At 37.9% G+C, this 22161-nt stretch overlaps 2 protein-coding genes across 2 annotated transcripts; both read right to left on the bottom strand.

Annotated features, from left to right (window-relative positions):
- Nucleotides 1-7756: 7756 nt before the first annotated feature.
- On the bottom strand, nt 7757-11660 carry LOC115428915 (hibernation-specific plasma protein HP-55-like). Its single transcript, XM_030148162.1, has 6 exons — nt 11648-11660; nt 10593-11235; nt 10408-10478; nt 8300-8493; nt 8025-8172; nt 7757-7951 (listed from the first exon to the last, which is right to left on the bottom strand). Exons 2-6 carry the CDS (start codon nt 11227-11229, stop codon nt 7757-7759), a joined length of 1245 nt encoding a protein of 414 aa, XP_030004022.1. The 5' UTR covers nt 11230-11235; nt 11648-11660.
- A 5237-nt stretch (nt 11661-16897) lies between these two features.
- Nucleotides 16898-19430, bottom strand: LOC115428913 (alpha-1-antitrypsin-like protein CM55-MS). The gene is made up of 6 exons (XM_030148161.1): nt 19383-19430; nt 18328-18970; nt 18141-18211; nt 17841-18034; nt 17226-17373; nt 16898-17143 (listed from the first exon to the last, which is right to left on the bottom strand). The coding sequence occupies exons 2-6, from the start codon at nt 18962-18964 to the stop codon at nt 16946-16948; spliced, it is 1248 nt and encodes a 415-aa protein (XP_030004021.1). The 5' UTR covers nt 18965-18970; nt 19383-19430; the 3' UTR covers nt 16898-16945.
- Between the last annotated feature and the right edge of the window lie 2731 nt (nt 19431-22161).

The raw sequence follows: 22161 nt of genomic DNA, 5'->3' as shown, positions 1-22161 counted from the left end.
TGAATTTTACTTTTAGTTTCATGTACTTTCCACAGATTCACTGGTTAAAAAAACCCAATGATACTTTCACTTTCTCTCTTACTCTATTATAATTTACACAATGAACAATGATATAAAAATCCAAGTGACACAAAAAATCAACTTATGTCATCTATACAAGTTGATAGATGTATTTATCAACTTTTATCTTGACTTTCTCGATCTGAGTTTTAGAGATTTTCATGAAGTTCCTTCCATAGCTGATGAAGAGAAATCAACAATAAAGAATCTAACGACAAAGAACTTCAACAACACATATATAGTGCACTTTTTTGTTACTTATTCTTTATGATTGTAACAGTTTATAATGTATACACATTTTGCTGCTTTACATATTTAGGCAGTCTTGAGTGCCTTTTACTTCTGCATTCCGAGGAGCCCCTGAGAAATGAAAAAAAATTGAAGTTATGATACTTACATTTATTTATTTTTTTTAAAGATAATTAGGTCTTTTTGAAAAACTATGCATTCACTTACCATCAGTATAACAGCAAATGCACCAAATATGATCAAAAATGGTCACTTGTAGTGACACCCTTCACTGCAATGCCCATCTTTGACATTCTCGCATCCATGCTTTGCCTAAAAACGGAGGAACATTTTCATTGCTTTATTCTGTGCAGATCTTGGCATTTATTTTCTTTATTCAACAGGTCATTGAGAAAATGCACTGTTACACTGTAAAGAGCTTTACCTTTTCTCATGAAATGATTGTGACAATGTGATTTATTCTCAATAAAGTGTAACTGGGACTCAGTGTGTAATCATTGCACCTGGTCAAAGGTGATTATTGATGTGTATAAAAAAGAATCAAAAAAAAAAAAGAATGTGCCTGAAAACAAAATTATTCCAACTTTATGAGCAACAGTGTAGTTTTCTTTCTTTGTATGTAAAAACCAAGAGGCCGTTACCAAGGTACTGCCACACCACACGTGAACATTACGTAAAAGCCAACACCACAAAGTCACCAGATGTAGAGGATGTCACTCACACAGTCAGAGGCATCCTGAGTATCTGCTCTCCAGTCAGTGTATCGCTGTCACAGCTTTGTAGTCTTCAGAGCAACAGAAATGTTTTTGTGTGTATTGTCAGGGAGTTTGTGGTTCTACCCCCTGTTCATGGAGGTGGAACATGTAATTAACCCTATAACGCCAAATGTATCATATTTCATACATGAGTTTTGAAGCCTTCTACATGATCAGTGTGATATTTTTTTTTCTTGAAAAGCCTGATGTTTACAATTAGATACATGCAATACACTGATAATCCACCAGGGGGGAGGAATTCATTCACTAGAGGCTTTTCCAGTGACACTACAAGATTGTCAGGAGGCAGAACTTTGCCAGTTTTGAAAAGGAATTGCCAAATTGTTGGACATGTTTGTGTTTTATTATGTTTTTGTTTGTTCAAAAATAATAATTTTTCAGCATTGAGACCCGATGTATCAAATATGAAACAAAACTGAAAATCATACATGGAAATTGATGTTAAAAAAATGTGTAGATGGACCAATAAAGGCTCTGGTTTCAAAGAGCTGGAATTTTCTGTCACTGATTTAATGGTTCAGGCTTTACAGGGTTAAAGAACCAGTGATACTTCTCAGCTCATCCTGAAACACTGTCACATAGTTTGACTTTCATTGTTACTCAGGATAAAGCTAAAATTTGTCACCACCTGTATCCACAAAGGCAGCACAACAGTCCTTCATGGTACAACAGAGGCTGAACATCCCTTATGTGAATAATAAAATAATTGTCTCTGAATAAAACATACCCACTTTTAGGATATTTACTATGTTTTTTGTTTGGTGTCTTATTTGCCTTTGAACACATCATCCCCCTGACACCCTTGATTGTTAATATTTCTGTGTAATTATTTATTTTTTTTTATTTTATTTTTATTTTTTTTTTACAAATTCATCCCATGGGCCAGATTGGACCCTTTGGAAGCCCTGTTGGCCTACAGGCCACATGTCTGACTGCTAAGATCTCTGAGTAATCATATTATCAATGGCAGCAAAAATATTAGAATACTTTAGCTAATAAAACATAAAAGCAAAACTATATAACTGTTTAATAGGTATTAGCAGCAATAAATTACAAAATGGTAGTATGTTGGTGTGAAAATTCAATATAAAATTTAAAATAGTAAACATCTGGAAAGTTTTAAAATGTTTTACTTTATTCCAAAGTGTAATAAGAAGTAATTTACAACTTTAAAACAACTTTTCCTCAAAAGCAGATTAGTTTCGATTACATTCTCAGCAGTTGCTAATGATGAATGCAAATATGGTTATTGGCACCATGGTAGAAAAAATAAATAGATTTAATTAGTAAATGTATATAAAGTACTTTCAGGCAGTGACAGTTACTGCAGACAACAATGACTGCAAGACTTAGAAGGAATCTTGATGTTTTGTAATTGACGTGGTTAGAAGATTAATGACAGTCATGTGTAGACTCCTCTTAACCCTTTCATGCATGAATTATAAGAACCTTAATCAAGATTTTTTTTTTCCTCAGTGTTTTTATTCCTCTTTAGGCATGAAAAAAAAAAACAAAAAACAATGCAATTGATTTTTCATGAACCTATTTTTGATGGAGTTACAAAAGTGTCCACTCAGCTGAAGACGATGTGTTTAATTTTAGACCCAAAGAAACATGTATTTACTGATTTACTGTGAGAAAACGATGAAATAAAAACATTTTTAATTCTGCTAATCTGATCTTTTCTCACATTTTAGCATACCTTCATGGAGATAATATGCAAAAAAAACAGCTTTTTATTTAAGAAAACAAAACAAAAATGTTAATTACAGTCTATTAACAATTAGCATTAGCATGTAACTTTTCATAAACAGCAACGTTACAGTAATGGTATGAATGTCAGTGTATGGGATGGTGCATAAGCGTCCACTGGATCAGCTGATATGGAACTGAAACAACAAATTCTTTATTCTTCTGTTTTGGTTTTGATTATTCTTCTGTACAGCACTTTGGTCCACTGTGGTTGTTTTAAAGTGCTTTACAAATAAAGTTGGATTGGATAAATATCCATGATCCCTATTAAATCAACCAATAAATAATACAAAATGAATAAATAGAACAGCTGTCCACTGTGGTGACCACTATGCATGAAAGGGTTAATCCCAGTGATTGATGGACTCTTATTCACTGCATAATCTGTAAATTCATGCACACACATCATTTTACTTTTTCTGAGAGTATATAACTTCAGCTGATGATATTTTCAGATTTGTGAAAGTAAAATTTACAGTTGTAGCCAGGGTCAGATCCTTTGCGTGTTTCCAACTGAGAATGACATGTCATGAATTACTAAAAAAAATATAAGTGACAAAATTTCTTCCACTGATTTGTTTTCCCTCTTTGTCCATGTTTTTGCCTTTTCAGTCTTTCATTCTTCCGGCACAATTGTCCAATGTGCTCCTTTAAGTTTATTTTGCTATCACAGGATTTTCTGTCACGTCAGGCTGGCTGTATCATCTCGCCGTGGTGACTTAGCAGCAGGTGGTAAACTCTGTTGTTGGTCGTCTTGCTGAACATTCAGATAAACCTCTGTGGGTTTCCGTGCCACAAAAAAGACACAGTCGTAAACATATCGCAACATAGAGCGGTCATTCTCTGTGTATGTGGTCTGTACCGACTCTCTTTCTACCTGCAGGAAAAACAGGGATACCAAAGTTACAACCACAGGAGCATTTCTCAGGATAAATGGAAAGTTATTCATATGATTTAAAGTCCTGGATTTACCTCTATATGGACACCATATTTAACCATCGCTGACCTGATGTCTTCATAACTAAGTTCAACTGAAAGCTCATTGGCCAGGTTCTCAAAGTGGCACAGCAGTGGACTTGATGAAAACAGTGAATATTAAAATGTAGAGTTGTACATTCTCCAACGACCTGCATTTAACAGTCACATAGCTGCAGTTTTTAACAAGTAAAACAGCATGGAAGATCTTATGCTATGTCCAAACTAATACAGATATTTTTATAAAACAAGATTACTACAGATATTTTTCCACCTTAGTTTTTTTTTTTTAATTGTCCACACTACAACACAAAAACCACACCACAAAATAGCAAAAAAAAAACAAAAAACCTCAAAGTCAAGCCTGGATTAACCATATGGGCAACTGGGCAATTGCCCAGGGGCCCGCGACCTCTGAAGGGCCCTGGGTAGCTCGGGCATAACGAAAATATCTGGTTATCTTTTGCTTATAAATGAAACTGTCCGCTGCCCGGAGCCATTGCACTGCACAGAAACCCTGCTCCTGCTGTCTGTGACCGTGAGCTGAGACCCTCTCCTCATTGGTCAGTCCAAAAAGCCAATCAGCGGTGACGCAAATCAACGTGCGTGCACTGAGCGGGATGTGAGACGTCAAGAACTACGCGACGTACGCGAATCAAACATTGCAAACATGGAGAAGCAGCTAAGTGGGAAGTTTAGTATTGGTCAGATAAGTATTTCTTTGAGAGAAATTGACGGTTTTCCAGATGTTTATATCAGTGGCGATTTCTCATAGACTGCAAGGGAAGCCCGGCTTCCCCTAAAATGATGAAAATTAAATGGTTAAATATGTTCGGTTGTGTTGACATTTTATTGACTACAAATGTGTTAGAACACGTTCATCTCAAAGATGAGTTCGTTCAAATCAGCTTTATCACAAACCAACGGACGCGATGTTGTTCACTTCTCATACATTCCCGTGTCTGTGTTTTCTCCTCCATCTCTGCTCAGTGCATTTGTCCGTAGACTGTGTCCGTCTCTGGGCTTCAACGGGACTGAATGGAACAGTTTTTTTCATTGCGTCAAAACTGGACGGTAATTGGATAAATGCCACGATGTTGTCCCGCCCCCGGACACCGGGTGTCTCTGAGGGAGAATGGAGCTGTGGGCGGAGCTCGAACGGGCTATGCCAGAATCCCACGTGCTGATTGGAGGATCAGTCGAAAGGCTGAATCCCGTTTGACTGACAGCTGTTTTCAGATCTGCTCCTTCACTGACACAGTTCAGTTTAATACCGTCACACATTCTGCTGGGAAATCAAGAGAGAAAGTACTACGAAATTACTCGTTCATTTTTTGCACTGTAAATAAAACACACTCATTGTACTTCCTTGTTTCAATTTAACATAGTTTCAGCGTTTTCTTGTTTCAGTTCCATAATTTAATCATTTCTTGTTCGAGTTTAATATCGTTTTGTAGATAGTTAAATCAATCAAACTGTCGGCTAGGTCGGAGTGAAAGGAGCATCTGTAGTTTAAAAAGGCTGAAGTCTGACACCCACAACACAATGAGCCAAGGCAATCTAAGCAGCCTAGGTCTACTGGATATTGAGAGGACACTGGTCCAGTCCCTGAAAAAGACGCCTACTTGGTACGATAAGGTTACTGAGCATTTTCTTAATTCTTTTTTTTTTTTTTTTTTTGTATGTAAGCCGACAGTGAGCTTCCCCTGTCTAAAAGACGAGCAGCCGGCACTGGTTTATAGTATTTAGTATATGTAGTATTTAGTATTCAAATGTTTAACCCTTGCCTTGACATGCCTTGAATTGTGATGTGTTTTCTGTTTAAAAGTTAAACTGGGACCAAAATGTTTATTTTATCAGATTATACTACATTATATTTATTTTTTCCTTGTGGTGGCTCCATGAAAATGTTGAGATATGTTTATTGTTGAGAGAAAGCAGATTTCAAGATGTTTACATTGCACTTACTTTAACTCTCTTGTTGAATTCTGAGGTGACAAGGGGATTTCTGTTTAAAATTCATATCTGATTCTATCAGATTATGTTTGTGTTTTGTCTGTGGGCTTTTTCTGACGATTCAATACATTGGTGTTGGCAAAAAGTGTTCTTAAATAAATACTGGATACTTTGGAAATGGTTTATTTATTTTTTGTGAAAATGGAGGACACTTCCCTCTCTTTCTAATGTAGTGGATCAATTTTAGATCATACTGATGATGAGGATGTGTTTTGTTTTCATATCATCATATGCAAGTGAGTGGCCTTGACAAGAGGCTGTAGTGGTGCACTTATAGTTCTACGAGCATTTACACATTTGTACATCAAAATGCAATTGATAATAGTTAGATATTGGAGTATGGGGTATGTTTACATATATTCCTGGAACTTATTCTGTATTTTGCCAGATTATAGGGATCCTGGGGTTGTGATGATGGGGCCCTTGAATATTGTTGCCCAGGGTACAATGAAGTGTTAATCTGGCCCTGCTCAAAGTACACCATAGTTTCGTAACTTAAAACTGCAAACACTGACAATTTTGCATGTAACAAATGTAGAAGTCATGAAGTTCAGCAGCAACAAGTTAAGTTAGAAACTTCAGTTATGTTAAGTGTTGGTTCAGGTGGTCAAAGTGTAGTATACGCAATCCAGTGTTTTTAAAAATCTTCACTATGAAAGGCATTTTCAAAAATCTATATTTTCGTAACCTAAAACAGCATCTACATGTGGATGAGAGGCCTAAACGTACATGGAAAAATATCCACCAAGAGATACACACTGCCTGGCCAAAAAAAAAAAAGTCGCCACAAAAAAAAAAAAAAAAAAAAAGGTCACACACTCTAATATTTCGTTGGACCGCTTTTAGCTTTGATTACGGTATGCATTTGCTGTGGCATTGTTTCGATAAGCTTCTGCAATGTCACAAAATTTACCTCCATCCAGTGTTGCATTCATTTTTCACCAAGATCTTGTATTGATGATGGGAGAGTCTGACCACTGTGCAAAGCCTTCTTCAGCACATCCCAAAGATTCTCAAAGGGGTTCAGGTCTGAATTCCAATCCATGTGTGAAAATGATGTCTCACGCTCCCTGAATCACTCTTTCGCAAGTTGAGCCTCATGAATCCTGGCATTGTCATCTTGGGATATGCCTGTGCCATCAGGGAAGACAAAATCCATTGATGGAATAACCTGGTCATTCTGTGTATTCAGGTAATCCACTGACCTCATTCTTTGAACACAACATTGAACCTAGACCTGACCAACTGAACCAACCCCAGATCACAGAACTGCCCCCACAGGCTTGTATGTAGGCAGTAGGCATGATGGGTAATCACTTCATCTGCCTCTCTTCTTACCCTGATGCACCCATCACTCTGGAACAGGGTCATTCTGGACTCATCAGACCACATGACCATCTTCCATTGCTCCACAGTCCAATCTTTATGCTCTGTTCCATCGAGGTACAAAGCGTGTTTCAGCAAGATAATGGAACACACCCAAGGCATGACATGTTGAAACTGCAGAGAAATTAGTTTGGATATTTTTTCTCATTATCATATATATGTTTTTTAATCTTTTGCATATTTTTGTGCCTATCAGATGCAGCCATACATATTTAAACACAAAAAAGATTTTTCCACAAATATTTCAAATTAATATTTATGGTTGTGTAAAATATTACAAGTACTGTATACATAAACTAGCTTTGAACTGCATTCATTAGATTTTTTTGGCTTCAATGCCAATTTTTAAAAAAAATATATTAATGTGACTTTTTAAAGTAATCGTCTGCTTGGAAGGTCCCTGTTTAATCTTTTTTTTTTTTTTTTGACAAACACAAACAACAAACACAAGGATTCATACACATTGAAGTACATGCCTTAAAGATCACAGAACAAACTTTATTCTGTTTTATTTAATATTTGAACACATTGTGTTTTCTCCATCAGATGGTTGGGTTGATTATCTTGCCCATAAACAGGATGTCTTCTGTGTTGCGTTCAGTGATGAGAACCATAAAAGGACGATTGAACTTCAAGACAGGAATGAAGCGGAGGGACGCAAATGTGATTTCGATGCCTGTGGCAGCTGCAGCGGTGGCTCCAACCTCGTCAACATCCAGGGCAGCATGATGTACGATCTGAGGAAAAATGGAGTGAGAGTGAGATGAAGGGTTGATGGAAGTAAGAAGGAGAGTAAAATTTTGTTGTTACCTCTGAAACAACCAATTTCTGTCCTTCTGAAATCCCACTCAGATCTGCCTTATCACCAAACATGTCTGTCATCCCCATCTGACTCAACACATCCTTCAGGGAGTAGGAAGTCTTGATGGAAAACTTCGGAATGAAAATCTCATATTTGCTATAAAAGGAAAAATGTGGGTTGTGTCAGCTTCAAACTCAAATAACATGTTGTTTTAGTTCAGCTTTTATCACCAACTGCAGAATATTTCATAACAAAAACAGAAACATTTCAACTGTTGTCTAACCTGGATTCCATCCGTTGAAGCCATTTGGTGACATGACCTGGACAAATGACTCTGTCCAGTGTGGCCATGTCATCAGGCAACATTAGCAGCATGGAGTAGGAGTTGGTGAAAGGGAGGTGGAGCACTGATGTGTTAATCGCTTGATCATAATACACATCAAAAGTGTCCTCCATATTCATCATCTGAACTGGAACCTGGAAAATGAACATTATTCCACAAAAAAAAACAAAACATTAAGAGTAAGAAGAATGCATGATAGAATTCTGAACACTGCTCTGTATTCTAAGTTGTCTATTGTTGCTTCTTAGTGTGTTGTTATTACGATGATATTAAACCTCAAATTGTGGCCTTTATTCTCTTCCTTTTTCTGGGATAATGTTTCTGTTTAAAATCACAGTTTGTACAAGCACTGACTGCAGTTTATTTATTTGTAAGACGTATCTTACATTAAATGAAAGTTGAATGTGCGACTTTAAATCTTGCTCTAAAAAATGTCGGATGAACATCATAAATCATACATCATGAACCAAAATGGAAAGGAGGAAGAGGAAATGTAATGTTATAAGTTGTTTGCTTAATCTTTGCATTACAGATGCTTTTGTTCTTTTTATTTTTGCAGATCTAAGTTGTCATATTCTGATTTACAATTTTTAACTGTATTTTGTATCCTTATTTGTACTGAACAGTCAGTGAAAGGTTTGATTTGTGTGTGGTTTAGATGAACTCACACCTGTCTGTGTTGAACTTGGAGAAAAGGTCAGATTCTACATAACAGATCTAATTTTACATCTTTGGAAAGTAACAGTCGAGCAGAAAAACCAGATTATGAACCTGGGGAATTTTTGAGGTCAAGAAATGCTAACCTAATTGTGCAGGTGTTAAGAAAGGACACACTTTCTGAAAACTCTTTGTGGTTCAGCTATGCAGTTGGTTTGATTGACAGGTGTCCAAGGCGCTTGTTAAACTCAGATGAATTTTGAGCATGTGCTTTTCTTAAAATTAGCTTATGGAGTGACTGACATGTTCTGCCCAGTAACTACCATTAACCAATAATAACGGCGAATGATGTCATTGAATAATGGAAGTCTCCAAGAGTCACTAAAGACTATAAAAAGAAATAGAGGAAACTTTTTTTTTTTTGCTTTCTTTTTCTCTCTGAGACAAATAGTCTTTTTTGTAACTTTTTCTATTTTTGCCTGAAGCAATAAATCAAGCTTTCTTTTAACTTTTTAAAACCTCAAACCTTCTTTTTGGTGAGTTCTTCCTTTCTCCTGGTTTGGTCCTTCCATCCGAAACATAACTGGTGAGTTAATTTAAGTTACATGACCCCCCCTCTGGCAAGCAGCCGACATGGAGTAGTCCAGAGCCACCGTTGGTCAAAAAATCTCTAGAACACGCAACTTTTTGTCCAAGATAACTGGAGAGTTTTAGTACCAAGGTGGTTTAAAGATAAAGAAACTGGGGCAGTAGTTCATTAACCGAAATAAATTGTTGCTTTTGAGATTTACTGCTTGCTGCATGTTTACATATTTATCCTTATTTTTCATTTTTTTCCTTTATTTTTTTCATTTGACAATATTCCTTGTTTGGTGTAACAAACAAGTAGTCTAGTTGTCACACACCACACAAGAACAAAGTTCTGCAAACATGATGTATCAAGAACAAGCAGCAAGATCTCTCCAGTCAGGGCTGAGGAAAAGAATGGTGTCATTCTTTGTAGTTCATGTGGGGTGTATACAGGCCTTAAATGTCGATCACCACACTCACAAGGGCAAATACAGCTGATGCATTCCTTCATTCTAATTTATCATTTAGTCCCATTTGGTGGTTATCTTATTTGCATTTTCAATCAACTAGTTAAATTTTGGGTTTGAACTTAGCCAGGTGCTTTCCAGTGTTAAAGAATATGAAAAACAATTTCAGACACATATGACAGAACTCCTCCAAAAAGGTTTTGATCTTGGACCATGCCCTACTGTTCCACCAATGTTTGTGAAAACTGATGCAGTAGGTTTTAAGTAATCCTGCTGAGGAATGGACGCGTGGATAGACAAAGGGGAGGCATTACATAAGGTACTTGGTGGTAGATAATAAAATGCACCACTGACCTGGGTGTTCTCATCAACTGTGAACATGTCCTGCTTGGTGAGCTGAGGGTCAAAAGGTGTTGCCCATTTCCCTGTTTCACAGAAGAAGGAAAAATTAATCATAACAGATATTGATATTTTTAAATAAAGTATATTAGAGTTGTGGAAATGACCTGAAAATGAAGAGGAACTGATAAAACATGTACCTTTGTAGTAGATGTAGCTGAGGAGATACATGACTGTGTTTTCATCCAGGCTTTCAACCATCTTGTCTATCTTACCGTGGGTCTTCTCCTCCACATACTTATTGATGGTGTTTGCACTTTCTGTGCTCTGGGTGAAGTCAACAGTGAACCCATCTGCAAAGTAGGACTGCTTCAGGCCGTCCAGGAACTCAGGCTGAGTCTTGAATTGGTCATCCACAAACACAGCGGTGCCTTGACTGGCATCTTCTTGGGATCTACTGTTGTACAGAAGTGAATAAAAGGCCTGATCTACATCTGCCTGGGTCAGCAGAGAGCTGTTGAAACCCAGACCAGTGAAAAGCTGCTCATGGGTTTCACCTCGTGCTCCGACGGACAGGGCAGCCAAGGCTACAGACACACTTACAGGTGAGAAGAAGATATTCTTGCCTTGTGAATCAGCATGGTTTGCTAAGTTTGTGTACAGACGGAGGGCAAAGTCTTTGTTTGCTGATTTCACCAGTGAGACAGTGTTGGTGCTGCTGGGAACTGTGGTGTGTTGGTCTGTCTGATCTGAACTACCATGACCTTCATGGTGATGGCCTCTTCCCACACAGACCAATGCAGATAAGATCCAAAGAACCCCTACAGCACGCAACATAGTGAACTACAAACACAGAAGTGAAAAAGACAGCATTTGTTAGTTTTTTTGTACTGTGTGTAAAGTATAATTGCATAATGAAAGCATGGTTAAACTATAAATGACACTTTTTACATATTTATCTAGATAAGTGGTTCCAATCTTCTTGATGCTTAATTTATTTTTTATTTTTTTCCTTTTCTTTCACCCATAGGACCAAATTTTACAAACATATGTCCTTTCAGGCTATAATGTCTACAGTTTACTCACTCTTCCACCATCATGTAAATAATGATAAATGTACTTGTCAGTTCACAGAACGATAATGTTAATAATCATGTCTAACAAGTAATATTTGTGACCTAGCAACACACTGATAACAACAAACACACACGAAACAAGTAATTCAAACAAAAAAAAGCACTCAGGGAGGACAGACCTCTGCCAAGACAAATCTGTGCCCCCCCCCGATCACCACCAAAATTTAATCATGTCTTCCTTGTGCCATTTCCTGAAAATTTCATGAAAATCCATCCATAACTTTTTGAGTTATCCTGCTAACAAACAAACCCACAAACAAACACGTAAACAAACACACAAAGCAAAGTGATCACAATACCTCCTGGCAGAGGTAATACATTTACATAATCAAACACATGACTGGATTATGCTTTTGCTGTCAAAACACTATATATTCTAAATTGTTTACATCTTGTGCATTTTCATTTTGTTACATAATGTTCTTGCTTCAGCTTTTTTGGTCATTTTCATCTTTTTATGTCTTTCCCATCATCATTTTCGTCGTAGATGCTGTTTTTCGTCCTTATGTCAGATGCTGCTCCTCTGCATTTAATAAGGCTTTTGTCAACATTTAGAAATTTGTCAAGACAATCACTCTACTATTTTGATTAGGAAAATGAATTCACAAATTCATACATTGTTATTTTCCTATATTTATAACAGCCCCCTCCTCCATTTGGGTCAGTTTGTTAAAGCAGATCATTTATCCAGTGACAAAATGTGTCTTAAACACAAAATTGCCTTTAAACTAATTTCACTTTTTCTTTTTTTTATCAATAAAAAAACAACATATGATCATATCTTAGAGCATCCAATTACACTATTTAAAAGAACTTAATTCAACAGTCAGTGATAATGAAAACTAACAACAAAAAAGTTATTATGTGCAAAATGCATTTGATCTGATGCGCCGTGTTGTTTAAAGATTTCCCATTTTCAATCTCAGCATATTATAGAGAAAACTGCATTAAAATAAATAATATGAGATAATATTTTGGATGACTTGCCTGCTCTTGGTTGTATTTTATGTCTCATCAACCACAGACACTGAAGCTCAGGCAGAACAGAGGGTAGATGTCTCATATTATAAACAGATCAAATCAGCTGAACTTTGGTTTTGTTTATTCTGACTAAGCCTCTTATTTGCATGACCACTATATTTGTTCAGTGTAGTGCACAGGTGTCCAACATGCGGCCCGGGGGCCAAATACGGCCCAGTCCAGTTAAGGCAGGAGTCTTTGTCGGAGGAGGAGGTGCCCAGACCTGAAGAGGAGGGGCTCTCTGAAGAGTATTAACCCTCCTCCAGACCCCCTCCACCCTCCCGTTCCTGGTCTAATTGTTTTGGGGATGTCAGAGGACGTCCCTTGAGGGGGGTTCTGCTGCTCTTTTTCTCTCTCTGGCCCTTTAACTCAGGCACACCTCCTCATCAGCTGATTCCACTCACCTGTGTGCGCAGCTGTGGCTCATCAGGTGGGGCGTATATATTCACCTCTCTGTCTTCTGTTCATTGTCAGATTGTTCTTCTGCTTCGTGTGAGACTATCCAGCATTATGCTCCTGCCTGTTTCTGAACCTGATCGTACCTGTCTGCCTGACCATGTCTACCTGCCTCCTGGTAACCTACCTGCCCTTTGTCCTTTATTTATTTATTTCAAACATGTGAAGAAACAAATGTTAAGGGTTAGTATTTTTTTGTTGATTCTGTAATGTGCTGTGCCATTTGTGATTGTTGTATTTTTGTAGTTTTTTCTGTTCTCTTCCTTGTGTGTGGATTTGTTCTGTTTTTTTTTCCCTCCAACAGATAGCAGCTGATTGAGGATGAGCTGCAGGAGTGGTGTTGGTGTGCTGGCTGCTTCTGACTGGTGCTTTGGAGTTGAGCTGGGAAATTTAAAGGACAGATCGTCATTCCTCCAGAGGCTCCTCTCATTCCATCCTCCCCTGTGTGCAGACCAGCCATTTGTCATTTTTTGTTAGAACTATGTAAACCTAGTGATACAAGGAGGGTAATCTTTTTCTTTAAGTTTTGTTTGGTAAGGTTGATGTATTTTGGTTTCCTTCGTTTGTTTTTGTAGAACATTTTGATTCCCTTACCTGATTTAATTTTTCTTTTTTTTTGTAAATATCTCATCCTGCAGTGCTGTGGCTGCTGGTCATTTTTGATAATTTGCCCTGTTTGTTAAGGGACATGGAGGGAGGGGAGTCTCATTTCATGTTGCGTCTTGGCAACCCCTAGACCGAGCGTAACACAAAATAAAACAAAACAAAGCCAATTAAGACAAACCAAAATAACATTAAAATGGACAGAATCCATCTTCACGCACATACAAGTCTGAATATTGCATGGTCGAAAAGGGGTAGGAAGAAGTATAAACTTATTTTATCCTACCCCTCAGTGCTTTTATTCCTTTATCATTAACTTAATACAGCAATCAAACAATACTATTTTCCTAATTTTAGCATCGAACCACAACAATCCATAATGCAGTAACTGAATTATTCACAACAGTATGTTCATGGCAGTGCAGTCATACAGACTCAACAATTCAACTGTTTTCTTCAATAATTACACATATTTATCAGTACAACATCATCCATAAACAAACAGGCCTCACTGTCATTATTAAATACTGTACCTCTCGAGAATCAATTCTTTATATCTTTTTTTAAACTGAATTATGTTTGATATTTGTTTTATCTCCACACACAATTTGTTCCATAATTTTACTCCACAGATGGTGATACAGAAACTTTTTAATGTAGTGCGTACTTTATGAATCTTTAAATTAAATTTTCCCCGTAAATCATAGCCTCCCTCTCTTTCACAAAACATTTCGTGAATATTGCCCAGTAGTAAGTTATTCTTTGCTTCATGTATTATTTGAATAGTTCTGAACTCCACAAGGTCAATGAGTCAATGACCACGTCTGCCTCCAGGTTACCTACCTGCCTTCCATCCCCCACTACGTCTGCTGTCTTTGCTCCTGGTTTCGTCTGGCTTTCATGGTTTTGACCCCTCTTCCATCCCTGACTCAGCTGTTGCATGCTCCTCATCGGCTGTTCATCTGCTGTGGCTGAACTCCTGAACACGGCGTTACTCCGTGTTCGCCTTCATACTGGTGAGCTGCCTGGCCTCAGTGCTGATAAGGCTATTGGAGACATGCAACTGTTTGAACTCTCAATCCTCGTAGTATTTCCTGTGTTCCCTGGACTCAATAAAGACTTGCTCCAAATTAAGTATCCTGTCTGTATGTGAGCTTTACTCTGCACTGTAAAACTAGTAGTGTTTAAGTCTCATTACTTTAGATATCTGCAGGTTCGGAGTTTTGCCTCTAAATTTTTTCTAGAGTATCCATCTCCACCTTCTAAAGACCTATTGTACTTAGTCCTTAATGTAAATCCGCTCAATAAAAGAGCAATATCAAAAATATATGCATTAATCCTGAACAGCTGTCCTCAAATGTGGGACAAAATCAAAGCAGCATGGGAAGGAGAAGTTGGAGAAATAATACCAGAAGACACCTGGAAAAATACCATACAGCATATACTGTACATACATCATCTCTCTGTATCAGACACGGTTTGATTCAGTTTAAGGTCGTCCACAGGTTGCACTATAATAATGACAGACTGTCTAAATTATACCCTAATGTAGCACCAAACTGTCCTAGATGTCAATATTCTCCTGTTTCTTTGGGACACATGTTTTGGTCATGTCCATCTTTGTATAGTTTCTGGTCTTCAACCTTCCAATCACTTCCAGCGATACCTGGCAAAACACTGCAGCCTGACCCTTTGATAGGCATCTTCGGTGTAGTTAGTGATGATCTAAACTTGTCTCATCTCCACAAAAATGCAATTGCCTTTCCATCGTTACATGCCCGCCGTCTGATATTACTGAACTGGAAGGGGAAGAACCCTCCTGCCTCTGTTCATTGGATTAGAGAGATGATGTTGGGATTGGACCTGGAAAAAATTAGGTATACAGTCTGTGGGTTGGAGGATAAATATGACAGAACCTGGTCACAGTTTATAATTCATACCAAGAACCTGCCTTTTTCCTGATTCCTTGTTTTTATTTAATGCCTTTTTCTTTCTTCCTCACTCTTCTACTGCCATCCTAGTCTTCTCAGTGCCCACAGTCTGACTACTGGGACTTTTTTTTTCCTTATGCAAGAGGTCCAGAATGTTGGTGATATGACCGAAATGATCAACATAAATTGGTTTGAGTCTTTTTTTTTTTTTTGTGTGTGTGTGTTCTCTTTGTCTGCGTGTCTATATGGATGTATTTGTGGGGATGCCACCTGGATTGGGGGGGTCAAGAATTGCATAAGATTTGCCTTAAAGATGTAATTGTAACGGAAAAATGATAAAGTTAAAAAAAAAAAAAACTAGAGTGTTTTACTATTACAAATGCTGTTTCTGGATTCATATTAGATGATTGAGGCTAAGTTCATTCGAACTTTACTTAAAAAGTCCAATTTTCATGACCTCAGCTAATCAAACCAATTTCTAAAGATTAAAATGAAGGAGAATTTTAAACTAATCCCACAGAAGAAAACATCATTCCTCAATTTATTACGAACATTCATTACATTTGGAAATAAGTGGTATAACGGATAGAGTTTCAGGTTGTCAAGTTTCTATGGCAACACAGCAGTTTATTAACCTGATTATTATATTTTAGATTTTTTGGGTTAATTTTATTTTACACTTCATTATTGAAATATCTGATTTGTTGTAATTAAAGTTGTTTTGTAAGTCAAATAAGTATTTGTAATAAGTAAGTTCGTCCTGGTCAAAGGTCATGTACAGTCATGTGGCCTCAACACGGAAGCAAAGGACAACACGAGGAAAAAACAGATCTGGCAGGTCCGAACAGAGAAAACTATACCCCGTCCCATTTTTCTGTTGGTTATCCAGGCAAACACGGTAACAGTGACTTTTAATTTATGTTTACCGTGTTTTGTATGAATGACATTTAAGTGAAACATTGTTTAATTTTCTGTTTGTATTTAGTTTTCACGGTGTTTTCACGGTGTACCATCTATCTTCTGTGAAGAATAAACTTGCTGTGGACATCAGTACAAAGCGTGGACACATTTAATAACCAGCAGTTATAAGTGGTTATATGCACCCAAGAGCTATGAAAAATTATCATCTGGTCATTTGATCTGTGGAGTTCTTTGGCTTCATTTTGCATTTTTAACTTATCCATATCAATGTGATTATTTTTGTGTTAGAATCTACCTGCGCTTTATTTTTACTTCCTTTTTTAACAAATGCCAAAAGATTAGTTTTTTTTTTAAACAATGTTACTCATATCGGAAATATTCCAGAAAAATAAAGTATTAGTGAACAAACAGTAGTTTTTTTCACAAGTATGGATTTTATTCAGTTTTCTGAAGTATTTTATAGCTTAACACATTGTGTTTTCTCCATCAGATGGTTGGGTTGGTTATCTTGCCCATAAACAGGATGTCTGCTGTGTTGCGTTCAATGATGAGGACCATAAAAGGACGGTCGAACTTCAAGACGGGGATATAGGGAGGGTAGCTCAGAAAATGAAATACAGCACCTGTGGCAGCTGCAGCGCTGCCTCCAACCTCATCAATATCCAGAGAAGCTTGATGCACAACCTTAAGAAAATGAAGGAAAAATTTGACAAAGTGTTCATGGAAGAAAAACATAAATATGTGTTCTCTAATACTTTGTTGTTACCTCTGAAACAAACAACTTCTGTCTTTCTGAAATCCCACTCAGATCTGCCTGATGACTAAACATGTCTGTCATCCCCATTTGCCTCAACACATCCTTCAGGGAGTAGGAAGTCTTGATGGAAAACTTTGGAATGAAGATATTGATTTCCCTGTGAAGGGAAAAATGTGGTTTGTGTCACTTTAAAAATCATCAGTGAGTAAAAAATATTTTTGCTGATATGTCAGTCAAAGGCTCTTATTATTGTTATCAAGTGTTTCATAACAAAACTAGAAGCACTCTGAGAGCGCAGTCCTCCGCCAAGGCTGATTAGTGGCCCCCCCTGTGGGCCCCCCCAACCCCGATCACCACCAAAATTTAATAATTTCTTCCTTATCCCATTTCCAACAAACCCTGAAAATTTCATCCAAATCTGTCCATAACTTTTTGAGTTATGTTGCACACTAACGGACAGACAAACAAACAAACAAACAAACAAACAAACCCTGGCAAAAACATAACCTCCTTGGCGGAGGTAATTAAAACCTTCAAAATAACAAAATGTTTTAGTTTGTTTCCTTCTCCATATATTTTCAAACATTGCATAACAAAAATGAATAACAGTTAATTTTGTCTCACTGGGAAAACCTCTCATTGAGCCATTTGTGGACATGACTTGGGCTAATGACTCTCTCCAGTGTGGCCATGTCATCAGGCAACAACAACAACATGGAATAGGAGTTGGTGAAATGAAGGTGGAGGACGTTGGTGTTGATTTCTCGATCATAGCTGGTATCAAACCCGTCCTCCTTATTCATCATCTGCACTGAAACCTGGAAAATGTTTAAAGAATCCACAACAGAATAAGGCATACTGAATCATACCAGAGACAATCTGTGTTGTAACTTCCATCTTTTCCAAAATGAATAGATCAATGACCTTGGTGTTCTCATTAACTGTGAATTCATCTTCCTTGGTGAGCTGAGGGTCAAACTGTGATGCCCACTTTCCTGTTTCACACAAGGAAAAAAACCTCAAGAAATTATTCCTATTTTACTTTGAAATTAAGGTTATCAGACTTACAGAGGTCACCTTAATCACAATGATAGAATCATTAAACATGTACCTTTGTAGTAGATGTAGCTGAGGAGATACATGACTGTGTCTTCATCCAGGCTTTCAACCATCTTGTCTATCTTACCGTGGGTCTTCTCCTCCACATACCTATTGATGGTGTTTGCACTTTCTGTGCTCTGGTTGAAGTCAACAGTGAACCCATCTGCAAAGTAGGACTGCTTCAGGACGTCCAGGAACTCAGGCTGAGTCTTGAATTGGTCATCCACAAACACAGCGGTGCCTTGACTGGCATCTTCTTGGGATCCATTGTTGTTCAGAAGTGAATGAAAGGCCTGATCTACATCTGTCTGGGTCAGCAGAGAGCTGTTGAAACCCAGACCAGTGAAAAGCTGCTCATGGGTTTCACCTCGTGCTCCGACGGACAGGGCAGCCAAGGCTACAGACACACTTACAGGTGAGAAGAAGATATTCTTGCCTTGTGAATCAGCATGGTTTGCTAAGTTTGTGTACAGACGGAGGGCAAAGTCTTTGTTTGCTGATTTCACCAGTGAGACAGTGTTGGTGCTGCTGGGAACTGTGGTGTGTTGGTCTGTCTGATCTGAACTACCATGACCTTCATGGTGATGGCCTCTTCCCACACAGACCAATGCAGATAAGATCCAAAGAACCCCTACAGCACGCAACATAGTGAACTACAAACACAGAAGTGAAAAAGATCACATTTGTTAGTTTTTTTGTACTGTGTGTAAAGTATAATTGCATAATGAAAGCATGGTTAAACTATAAATGACACTTTTTACATATTTATCTAGATAAGTGGTTCCAATCTTCTTGATGCCTAATTTATTTTTATTTTTTTTCCCTTTTCTTTCACCCATAGGACCAAATTTTACAAACATGTCCTTTCAGGCTATAATGTCTACAGTTTACTCACTCTTCCACCATCATGTAAATAATGATAAATGTACTTGTCAGTTCACAGAACGATAATGTTAATAATCATGTCTAACAAGTAATATTAGTGACCTAGCAACACACTGATAACAACAAATAGACACATGAAACCAATAATTCAAACAAAAAAAGCACTCGGAGAGCACAGACCTCTGCCAAGACAAATCTGTCTTTTCATGTACCGTAACAGCTACAACAACACTTCCTGAAACATCGTCTCACATGACCGAAGCAGCCAATCAGGAACTAACAGTACCTAGATTGGTAAATGTAAGTGATGTAGAAAAGGCACATTCAGCAGGTTATTTAAGTTGCTTATATATAACAAATGAAAATAATTAAATGTGTATATGTGTAAATAATAATTCTGCAAACATAAATGTACATAGTTATTTGTGTAAACACTGTCAATATATATTTTTTTTAACAAATACCTGAATTAACTTCTTCCCTGTAAATTATTCCATTGTTAAACCTTACATTCCTTCAACATAAATTATTTTAATTTCTGAGCTTTACAATATTGTTAAAATTGCACTTGTTTTTCTTAAGACAATTCAAGTTGCTCATGTTATTCAGATTTTTAAGGAAACTTTGTAGATGTAAACCTGATCATAATAGAATTTTATTTTTTCACTGTTATTATTTTACTGGTCTGGCCCACTTGAGATCCCACTGGACTGAATGTGGCCCCTGAACTAAAATGAGTTTGACACCCCTGGTGTAATGGTTATAGTCCAACCAGAAGCCTTTTCAGGCTGCACCTAAACTAAGATCACACTAAGGTAGATGCATATGTTGAACAACAAAAAAGGCAGAGTGATAAGCTTAGCAAAAGTGGGATCCTTGTTAAGTCTGTGTTATTTAAGTTTTTTCAGCAATTGCTTACTATCAGCTTCCTGTTTCAATTGTGTGATCTTATCTCTAATTTGTTGTTGTGGACTGACTACAAGACTACATCATCTAAAAGTAAACCTCCTAAACAGGCCTGCTTTAATCATAATGTTTTTTCAGCCAATCCAAACCAATTTGTACAGATCATTTATATTAAAAACTAAGAGAATTTTAAACGAATTCCACTCAGAAAAATGTCGTTCTTGAATTTATCACAAATATTTATCACATTTGGAAACACCTGGAAATCACCAAATGCACCTGAGAGCTATGGAAAATTATAATCTGAAAAGTAACTGAAACTGTCAGTTAAATATAAATATGTTAAAAGTGCAGTATTTTTCTCTGACATATAATGGAGCTAAAATCAGAGGTTGCATAAAATGACTGGCAAAGTGAAGCAGCTTAAATATGTACTTACGTGCATTAATAGACTTTACTACATTCACCCTGACCGAGACTGTTAGAACAAAATACCACATCTGTCCACCCGTGTGGACAGCAGGTGGCGGCTGCTTGTCTTTCAGACAGGGGAAGCTCATTGTTAGCTTACATCAAAAAAATTGTCAAAATATTTAAACATAAATTCGGTCCTCTGTTCCTTTTTAAGAAAATGCTCAGTGACCTTATCGTACCAAGTAGACGTCTTTTCCAGGGACTGGACCACTGTCCTCTCAATGTCCAGCAGAGCTGGGCTGCTTAGATTGCCTTGGCCCTTTGTGTTGCAGGTGTAAGACTTCAGCCTTTTTAAACAAGAGATGCTCCTTTCACTGCGACCTAGCCGACAGTTTGATTGATTTAACTATCTACAAAACGATATTAAACTCGAACAAGAAATAATTTAATTATGTAACTGAAACAAGAAAACGCTGAAATTATGTTAAATTGAAAGAAGGAAGTCCAATGAGTGTGTTTTATTTACAGTGCAAGAAATGAACGAGTAATTTCGTAGTGGTTTCTCTGATTTCACAGCAGAATGTGCGACGGTATTAAACTGAACTGTGTCAGTGAAGGGGTAGATCTGAAAATAGCTGTCAATCAAACGGGATTCAGCCTTTCGACTGACCCTCCAATCAGCACGCGGGATTCTGGCGTCAAGCCCGGCTGAGCTCCGCCCACAGCTCCATTCACCCCCAGAGACGCCCGGCGTCCGGGGGTGGGACAACATCGTGGCATTTATTCAATTACCGTCCAGTTTTGAGGCAATGAAAAAAACTGTTCCACTCAGTCCCATTGAAGTGCATAGATGCCCGGAGTCTACAGACAAATGCACTGAGCAGAGATGGAGGAGAAAACAGCACAACGGGAATGGAGGAGAAGTGAACAGCATTGAGTCTATTGATTTGTGATAAAGCTGATTCTGAACAAAGTCATCTGTGAGATGAACGTGTTCTAACACATTTGGAGTCAATGAAATGTCAACACAACCAAACGTATTTAACCATTTAAGTTTCGTAATTTTAGGGGAATCCGGGCTTCCCTTGCAGTCTGTGAGAAATCGCCACTGATATACAGTATGTACAAATAATAAGAACAGATGACGCCGGCCCGGTTTGGTGGCGGGGAGGGGGGCAGTGAAAGTCAAACTAAAGATGCTTTACTAATTCCTCAATTGCCGCATTTCTACTACGTGCAACCAGTTCAACTCGGCTTGTCTCCCATTGTTGTGCACCTCATTTCCTTTCCCTTCTTACCTTCGGAAATTTGTATTTGAGGAGTTACGACGTTTGTTGCCCGTACCGGAACTGGCCCGGCCTGGCGTGCCGGAGCACCTGGAGAGAACCCACGCAGACCCAGAGAGAACATGCAAACTCCACACAGAAAAGTCCCACCCCCCGTCGACTGGTGTTGGAATCGAACCCAGGACCTTCTTGCTGTGAGGCACGAGTGCTAACCACTGCACCACCGTGTCGCTCTGGTTTCTGGAATTTTCTGTCACTGATTTAATGGTTCAGGCTTTACAGGGTTAAAGAACCAGTGATTCTCAGCTCATCCTGAAACACTGTCACAGTTTCACTTTCATTGTTACTCAGGA

Source organism: Sphaeramia orbicularis, chromosome 11 (assembly GCF_902148855.1).
Source record: "Sphaeramia orbicularis chromosome 11, fSphaOr1.1, whole genome shotgun sequence".
Classification (NCBI taxonomy): domain Eukaryota; kingdom Metazoa; phylum Chordata; class Actinopteri; order Kurtiformes; family Apogonidae; genus Sphaeramia; species Sphaeramia orbicularis.
This window is presented reverse-complemented; position numbering and strand designations above follow the sequence as displayed.

Coding starts and splice junctions, on each gene's coding strand:
- LOC115428913 (XM_030148161.1), bottom strand. CDS start 18,964: ATGTTGCGTGCTGTAGGGGTTCTTTGGATCTTATCTGCATTGGTCTGT. Junction 18,212..18,327: donor CAGCTACATCTACTACAAAG/GTACATGTTTAA, acceptor TGTGTGAAACAG/GAAAGTGGGCATCACAGTTT. Junction 18,035..18,140: donor CAGTTAATGAGAACACCAAG/GTCATTGATCTA, acceptor AACATTTTCCAG/GTTTCAGTGCAGATGATGAA.
- LOC115428915 (XM_030148162.1), bottom strand. CDS start 11,229: ATGTTGCGTGCTGTAGGGGTTCTTTGGATCTTATCTGCATTGGTCTGT. Junction 10,479..10,592: donor CAGCTACATCTACTACAAAG/GTACATGTTTTA, acceptor TCTGTGAAACAG/GGAAATGGGCAACACCTTTT. Junction 7,952..8,024: donor AGAAATTGGTTGTTTCAGAG/GTAACAACAAAA, acceptor ATTTTTCCTCAG/ATCGTACATCATGCTGCCCT.